General features: G+C 35.6%; 1 protein-coding gene across 1 annotated transcript; it reads right to left on the bottom strand.

Annotated features, from left to right (window-relative positions):
* Positions 1–1,469: 1,469 nt before the first annotated feature.
* Positions 1,470–2,732, bottom strand: LOC148914794 (uncharacterized). The gene has a single exon (XM_089043303.1). The coding sequence runs from the start codon at positions 2,730–2,732 to the stop codon at positions 1,470–1,472; it is 1,263 nt and encodes a 420-aa protein (XP_088899429.1).
* Positions 2,733–9,065: the final 6,333 nt, after the last annotated feature.

Below are 9,065 nucleotides of genomic sequence, written 5' to 3'. Positions count from 1 at the left end.
ACTAAGTTTGTATAACTGTAAAGTGTTGTGTACTGTATGTGTGCTTATTGTATGTTTATTGCCCTCATATTGGAAGCATAAAGTACTTATATTGTTCGTGTATTGGTATATTATCGTCTCATATTGGAATCGTAGAGTACTTATATTGTTGTTTTATTGCTTTTATATTGCTATTGTATTGTCTGATATTGTGATCGTAGGGTAGGTATATTGTGCTTTTATTGATGCTTTATTGATTGGCACCATAAAATATAGCTTCTCTATTTGAGTAATGGTAAAGAGGTACTGTAGCAAAGGTCGTAACGATGGCGGGTTTAGGAAAGTTTGGTGGTTCTGAAGCACGGAAATATCCATGGAAAGATCGGAAAGATATCGATGCCATACAAACCACGGACAGTATACATACATGCAAATTTTTACGTGGAACAAAAATACAGTTATGAAAGGAAGAATTAAATACGAAATAAAAAAAAGGAGGGTGTTCATTTAAGTAAACAAGCAACAATTTGAAGGGATAGTAATTTCAGTACTTATAATGAACCTTCGAATTAAAGATGCAATAACATGAAATGGATTAAGTAGGACAGAAATGAATGACATCAAGTAATGAAATATTTGAGCAACAATATAGAACACTAAGTAAATAATTCTATTTTGCAAAACAGGTTCGAACACTTATAAATACCAGAGTCCATAGTCAGTAATCAAAAAGCGATGACTGCCGTTGTGGTTAAGTAGCTCAGAACCTAGAAGGGGGGAAGGGTTTCATCCTCTGTGTGTGTGACTTCAAGTTAATAATGCTTTTTATTTAAAGTTCACATCAGAATAGATCGCGATATTATAAATAATATCGCGATCTGTTGACCATGTGTAGCTGCATGTATACTTTCCCAAAAATTCTCTATATATTTTGTTCTATGGCGATGAGAACAATGAGCAATCATGAAGTACTACCAGTATCACAGTAATTGCGCAAGCTTTGCATTTGAAGGAGTTTTATGTACGAGATGCAATTGTAGTTAGCCTTCTAGGCCATTTCATTTTGGACGCAACAAAAGGACAGCAGCATGACGCTCGTGTGAATATACAGACAGGAATACATGACGTTGTCTAGGAAAGGAAAGCAATTTATGCGAATTTGACTACGATCACAATAGAGAACACCAAATCAAATTCAATTCAATTTTCAAATCAAAGGTACATAACAAACGAACATAAATGCTAATTTGAAACACACATTGGCCAGTGGAACATTGTTAATTTACAGCTGGTTTCATTGTGGTGATGGCACTGTATGTTCACCAATTTCTACTAATAATAGGCTCTCATTGCAAAGGACTTGTTACCTTGTTCCATATGCTTCACATGACCGTTGAGTGGACCGACTTCCATCCCTACAGCATCACCGAAGCTATTCATCAACTTCGCAGTTGACCAAAACATAGGTAGAAACTAAACAAGTGTAACATCTACGCAACGTGCTGCTTGTTGGTGAGAGGGACAGATTGTTTGCATGTACTTCGGTAGTGGCCCTTCACACCACACCTTGAGCATTTTTTTTGACGGGACTCCTCTCCTTTAGAAGCTATTCTTTGTGTTTTGCGACGGCTAGGCATAACCTTACAAAGAGGAGGAAGGATTTTGACCTTCTTCAAATTTTCGGGAATAACCCATGTGCCTTCAGGTGGTACATGATAAATAGATTCAGCATACGCAACTTCCCATGTAGCACGTGTATAATAAGAAGAGGCAAAGGAGTAGGGGTTCAATTTCAAGTGCCGACATACAGCAATAGCGTGCTTGCACGGGAGTTGCTCCAAGTCAAACTTCCTGCATGTACAACTACGGTTTTGCAAGTGCACCAGACCGTTCAAATCACCATCCAGAACATTAAACTCGACATCATTGATTTTGACCACATTCATCCTTGACGCAGCGTCTAACCTCTTCCTTAACTTTTTTTCCCCTAAATCAGGGCACAACGTAGAATGAGATTTCATTGCTAACTCTCGACGTTGCCTAAACCAACAGAGAAGTAGATTTGTAATTTCGTCAATCAAGTGTAGCACCGGAAGCATCCTTGCAAACCGAAGAACTGAATTAATGGACTCCACAATATTCGTTGTCATCACATTATATCGTCGTCCATCACAATGGGCCCGAGACCACTTCTGGACGCCTGCACGTAGTAAATAAGTTCGCACTCGGTCATTGTTTATCCTGGAAAAGTGACGATTGAACTCCGCTAGACGATAAGACTTAGCTGCCCTTACAAAATACCCCAATATCGGATCCCACTGCTTCAACTTAAATGAGGCTTTGATATTGCCTTTCAAGTGATAAAAGCAAATACCATGGCTCGCCCCAGGAAAAACTCTACGCAACCCATTTTGTATGCTAACCTTGCAATCTGATATGACAACGAGATTCGAGCAATCACCAATTGCACAATGTAGTTTTCTCAAAAACCACTCCCAAGCTGCATCCGTCTCCAAATCTCCAATCCCAAATGCAACAGGATATATGTTCCGATTTCCATCAAATGCGGTCGCAACAAACAAAACACTTTTATACTTGCACTTCAAATGGGTAGCATCAACAGCAATCACGGGCCGCATTGACGACTTAAATCCTCGTATGCATGCACCAATTGCCATAAAAAAGTATAAGAAGTGATCAGCTGCATCAGTCTCAATGTATGTCAAAGTTCCGGATTTGACGCTCCAATTCATAACAATAGGAAGGGAGAAGGGAATACGACTCTTCTGCAGACCCTCTAATTCTTTTGAAAGCTAACTCTCGGCTTCTCCACGCTGTAGAGTAACTTATGCTCACACCGAAATTTTGTTTCACATCTTTCTTGATATCACTGTATAAATGCTGCGCGAATCCTGAAATCTCCACTTAACACAGTCAGACAGCAATTCAGTCGTAGCTTGAGGATGATGACCACTGACATACCTTAGATCACATTCATGAAGTGGATCGTATTTAACAACCTTAAACTCATGTAATCCAACTTTATATGCCCGAACTTTCCAAGGGCAAGGAAGTTGCCAACAGCGAACACACAACCGATGCTTCCCAGATTGGACAGTTCTCAATCGAAAGTGGCCTATAATTGCTGCTAAACTGATGATTTTTAAAAGGGCAATCTTATTTGGATAAACTCGGCCAACCTTCAAATTTGCTTCCCAATTTATGCACGAAACGCCTCCACCATACTGAATATATTCCAAACTCTGACCATGCTTCAAATCAGCCCGACTTGTATGCATTTCAGTCGAACTTGATTGTCGGGAAGGTTCGGATTGCACCTGTCTACACTGCACAGTGGACGGTTCGACATTGTTGTCCTCATGAGGATGCAGAATCGGAGCAGATTGCGGTTCCTCTTCGTTGCTAGGTTCATTGAAATCAGCAACTATGTTTTCACCACTTTCAAAATTCACTTCTTCAACCCAATCACTCCAATTAAAATCATTCCCACCATTTTCAGTTTCATTGTCCCGAATTACCACATTTCTTTGTTCCACAACAAAGTCAGCAGGAGCATTGCTACTCTCAACGCTTACAATGCCATTGCACCCTTCAATACCATGACCTTCAATATTTTTCAAGCTTGCTACTAAAGGGGTTACTTTAGAGGCCATAACATCTGTGTTGTACTTTACAAAATATTTAACATCATCATTGTCTTCAACCCTTATGTGCTTATAGACAGATGAGGATACAGGAACTGAATACTTCAGTGTGACAATATATTTTGTGGGATCTGCATCCATGATCTTATAAATGCGCTGAACAAGGTCGGAAAACGTTACGTTCCGTGACACTATTATGCCTTTAGCCTCCCCACCTTCGTAACTCTCAATGTTATCCTTCTTAACCCAACTTCCATTGTAGCATACCAATATTCCAACAGTATCCATTTCTGCAAATAACATAGATAATTACTACATCAATGAATAAAACTAAAAAAGATACATTCAAACAAATAAAAACATACACAACAATAATTCCACTACACGTATCATTTTATAAATCCTCAAATCTTCAAAACTCAAATTGTAGCTGCTTCAACAAGGAACTTTTATTCATTTCTGTCTTTTCTCTGATTTTGTACATAGCTGTGGGTTCCAAGTTATTAACAAACTCACATAAACATACCATGGCAGCAATATGAACCCTCTAACCTCTAACAAATGTAAACAACTTCAACAAAAGGCTCAGGTTGTGATACAAAACATATTATGTGGTATAAGCTCAATTACCAAATTGGAAACCAAAACACACAAACTTTACTTCTTACCAAAACAAACCCAGAATGCCAATAAATTCCCCACATTAGCATCTATATTCAGCCTAAAACTACCCTAACAAACCTACTTTTAGGCCAGACACAGTTAACATATGATTTTTCTGTGTGCTGTTATTTTGCCCATTATCAAACACATTGCACTACATTATACAAGCATTCGGTCAATTTTAACCAAAATTCAAGTTTACCACATACATCCCACTGCAGATAACAACACAAACTATGAATTTCAACATATCATAACGCCTTCAAACTGAAAATTGAAGCTTTTCTGCCCTTCTGTGGTGAAAAGGGGTTGCCCGATTTTATAATACACATACACTTCCAAACCAATATATGAACTCACCTCCGTTCACGACGACGCCGGAAGGCGCCACTTTCGCTTCTCGTGGAGTCGCAATCACTTCGATCTGGAGGTCAACAATGGAGGCGGTGCGTTCCGCCGGCTCCGCTACGGTCAAACTAGGGTTTGAAAGTTTAGGACATATGGGTTGTGACTATGGATGGCTTGCGAACTGGATTGCTTAGTGCCAAAATGTCTCGCAACCTAGAGTTCCCCATTTTTGGCAAACTGCGAAAACAGAGAAGAAAGAGGCGCTAAAGGGTTGATACATCTGCTTTTATATGGAGGGCACTTTGGTCATTTCACGTCTTCAAGTGATTATATTAGAATACAATTTGTAGCCTGATTATTTCAGCACACTATTTCTGAATTGTGATTACACCAGCTTATTTCCCATGAAACAACCAAATCTGACGGATGTGGGCCAACATGCAAATGAACAACCAAAGTTAAGGCAAGTATGCCTTGTATAGTCAATAGCACAAAAGTGGGCTGCAGCTTTTTCAATTGGTGGGTCCCACTCGGTTTCAAGGGCTTCAACCAAGCTCATACATTTAGCTACTACTCCGGTTGGGCTTTAAGTTTTAGAGCCCCAAATTTGCACATTTAGAGATGCCTTTTTAAAGAGAGTTTGTATATATTGGAGCCTTGTGGTCGTTGAGCCCCAAATAGAGTCCTCATTGAGGATGGCCTTAGAAACCGATATATATGCCTCAAAGAAAGGCATTGCTTAATGTTTTTTTTTTTTTTTGGGGAAAGAACAAAGAAGGGCATTGCTTAGGTTACACTTTGACAAATAGATGCTGCATGCGTCGTTTTTCTTTCCCTATTTTTTCTTTAGAGATCATTGATCAAGCAAAGAACAAGAATATTTACTTGAATTCACCAATACTTTACACTAGAAAAGACCCAAGAAAAAAAACAAACATTTTTATTCTCTTAATGTAATTGCCCCAACAATCAGTTAAGTAGTGTCGGGAGTATTCGCAATTTGATTTTTTTTTTTTTGGTTGATTTTTCTTACGTTAGTTAATCATTCTGATTGTAATTTTACTATATTTTGAGATGATGAGAAAAAGTAGTTTTCTAGCTCTTTTGCATGCACGTCCGTTAATAATAGTCGTCCTCCACAGCACATTACACATGTGTGGTGATGGTGTGGTGTGATCTTCTGTTGAACAGGCAACAAAGACGGGGCCCAAAAGTTTTGGGGGCACAAAAAAAATTATAATCCTCCATATATATATATATATATATGTATTGTATATGCCAAAACGATATATATATATATAAAGTAAAAGGTAGAGAATGGTGAAACATTCAAAATATCATAAAATACTATTGGTTAATGCAATACATTAAGAATTGAAATTATTAATTAAATGAGGATAATATGATAAATTCACATTTTTTCATATTAACAAAAAATCAAATAATGGATTCTATTTTTATGAAACACAATTACTCATCATTTTTTTAATTCTAAAATAATTTTTTTTATTTTTTATTTTAAAAGCCTCTCGCAAGCGTGTGCGGAGAGGCTAGTATATATTATGTATTTTAAAGCCTATATATAGGGGGCGGATTTGTGGTACTATATTTTTGACACAAATTTTCAACCATTAGATTAGAATGGATTGAATGGCTGAGATTATGTTTCATTAATTACTTAAATTAAATTAAATCTCTAATGCCAAGTAAATTTCATTTTTATTTATTAATTATGATAATCCCGAAAATCACTCAATTATCTTTCCTCCTTTTGTTTTCTTATCATGATCTTCTCAATTAATAACCTGTGAAACCTCACCATTACCTTCCCCTTTCCATTATCATCTACACCAACCGAGCATTCTTCCACGACGTAGAAAATCTGTCTCAAGCTACCAATATTGAAGAGAAAATAAGATATTAGTATTTAACCAAAAAAGAAAAAGCCCAGATTTGTTGCAATATTTCTTCTCTACTGTTTGGTTGATCTAACTCTCTCTCTCTCTCTCTCTCTCTCTCTTCTAACATCTTAATGGCTTACAAACTTTTATTTATTATGATTAATAATAACATTAAAAAATATATGGCAAAAGACAGTTTGATGTGCAGTTCATTGTGTGTGTGTGGATGGGGTGTTATCCCCAAGCCTTTACTTCGAGAATCATAATCTATGTATAACTTTAACAACCCAAAAACTAAGCAGTAAAAAAAAGCAAAAAACAAAGTTAGGGATAGAGAAGAAAAAGAATCAGAAACCTGTAAAGCTTTTAGAAGAAAGAGGAGGAGGATGGGAAAGTCATTAACTGAAGAATTCTAGAGGATACGAAATAGGAAGATTTTATAAAACATTGATTGAAAATAGAAAAATAAGAAAGAGAAAAGTCAATTAATAATTATTTTTAATATATATTTTTCTTAAAAATATATAATTAGTTTAGTTAATCTTAGCCATTCAATCCATTTCAATCTAATGGTTGAAAACTTGTGTCAAAACTTGTGTCAAAAATATAGTGCCATGGATCCACTCCCATATATATATATATATACAGGGAGCTTCCATTGAGGGATCCCTCAAATAAGCTTATTTGAGGGACACTCCTTGTAGGCCCCACTCCGGATTGTATTTCACTAATCCAAACCGTCTATTTTGTAGATACTCATTCAAAGATCATCTCTACAAAAAATCACTTGAATCCGATATCATTTGACCACTAAATTGAGTTATTGAAATTTTAGTACTTTATTGAAGCACCATGTTCATTGATTTTGTAAAACACAATTGGATGTCGAAACGGTTTCAGATTTGTCTAATTTTTTGTAAGAATGATCTATGAATGAAGACCTAAAAAATAGATGGTTTGGATCATTGAGAAAAAAATTGTAGGGTACCCTAAAGGGCGTCCCTCAAATAAAATTATTTGAGGATCCTCAATAGAAGGGGACTGTATATATATATATATATATTACATCCGATCTCCGTTTGATGTAAATTCAACGGTTCACTCACTCTTGCATTCCTTTTAAAAACTTTTTTGAACCATTGGATTAATATCCAACGGTTACAATCTCTTGGACTCCGTGGTCCAAGAGATCGGGACTAATATATATTATATTATAAAAGGAAAAGCATGCGCATCCGATTTTGTCTTTTAAATTTTTTTTTCTTCTTGTCTGCTAGTCCAACCAAAAGCTTTGCTTCTTTTTTATTCCTTTAGCTAAAAAAGGGCTTCAAGTTGAAGAAAAAATGCTCAAAATTCAGGTTTTATTGTTCTTTGTTTTTTCTTAAATTATTAATTTTATATGTAGTTGCATTATTGTTATTGTTTTGGTCTTAGGTGTTGATTGTTGAGATTTTTTTTTGAAGAACAAATTGCTGAAAATCTAAGAGGATTTTTGCATAAATATATATATATATTTAAAGTGTTTCATTGGAAAATGTAGTTGAAGATTTACCAAATAAATATGAACAAAGAATTCATTTTGAACAAAATGAAAATGACAAAAGTGTACATGAATGAAAACGAAAATAAAAGTGACCAAAGTGCAGGACATGATATTGAATTGAAGATACAGTTAATGAAATTGAATGTTCAATTTCGCGGAAGAAATGAAGGAGAAAATAAGGAAAACTGAACTTGTACCTAGGCAGTGAACATTATCAAAAATATTATAATTTATAATATTTGTATCCACACATGCCATCCTCAACTTGTCTTTATAATATTTGTACTCACCCACCCTCAATTATCCGTAGGAGATGTCTTTATAAAAGATACCTGTAACCTTCAATAGTCTTTCTAATACCCTTGAGTAGTTTTCCCCAAGTTGTCCTTAATTATAATATTTATACTCAACCACCCACCCTCGAGTTGTCTTTAGGAGCTGTCTTTGTCTTTAGGAGCTGTCTTTAGGAGCTGTCTTCAGTCGTCTTTCTAAATACTCATCCTTGAGTAGTTTTCCTCAAGTTATCTTTATAAATTAGGAGATTCATTATTATACTCAATATCAGAGTCCAAATTATATATAAAAAAAGCATATATGAAATGGACTTTAGAAACACACCCAAAGCCCATTTACATAACAAAAAGACTTTTAACTTCTTTTAAATTACAAAACTGCCATTGATTTCTTAAAACAAACTCAACCCCAAAAACCTCATAAAAAACCCCAAAACACTCAACAAGGTATCAAAGTAATTTAATAAACAAAATTAAATTCAATATGGCCAGCTTTTATTTTTTGTTTTTTTTATAGAAATTAACTGGTGTAGAGTTTATTTATAGTTTTAATGCTAAGAATTGGTATATGACTAAATATCTCTTATAAAATTTGTATCAACCAGTGCGCGACAAGAGAGTGCCACTACTAACAACATAAAACCGTAACTCGAAGAAAGAGAACACCCAACTT

This window comes from Prunus mume, linkage group LG8, assembly GCF_029339155.1.
Source record: "Prunus mume cultivar Tortuosa linkage group LG8, ASM2933915v1, whole genome shotgun sequence".
Taxonomy (NCBI): domain Eukaryota; kingdom Viridiplantae; phylum Streptophyta; class Magnoliopsida; order Rosales; family Rosaceae; genus Prunus; species Prunus mume.
Note: the sequence above shows the minus strand (reverse complement) of the source record. Positions and strands in the feature narration are given on the sequence as shown.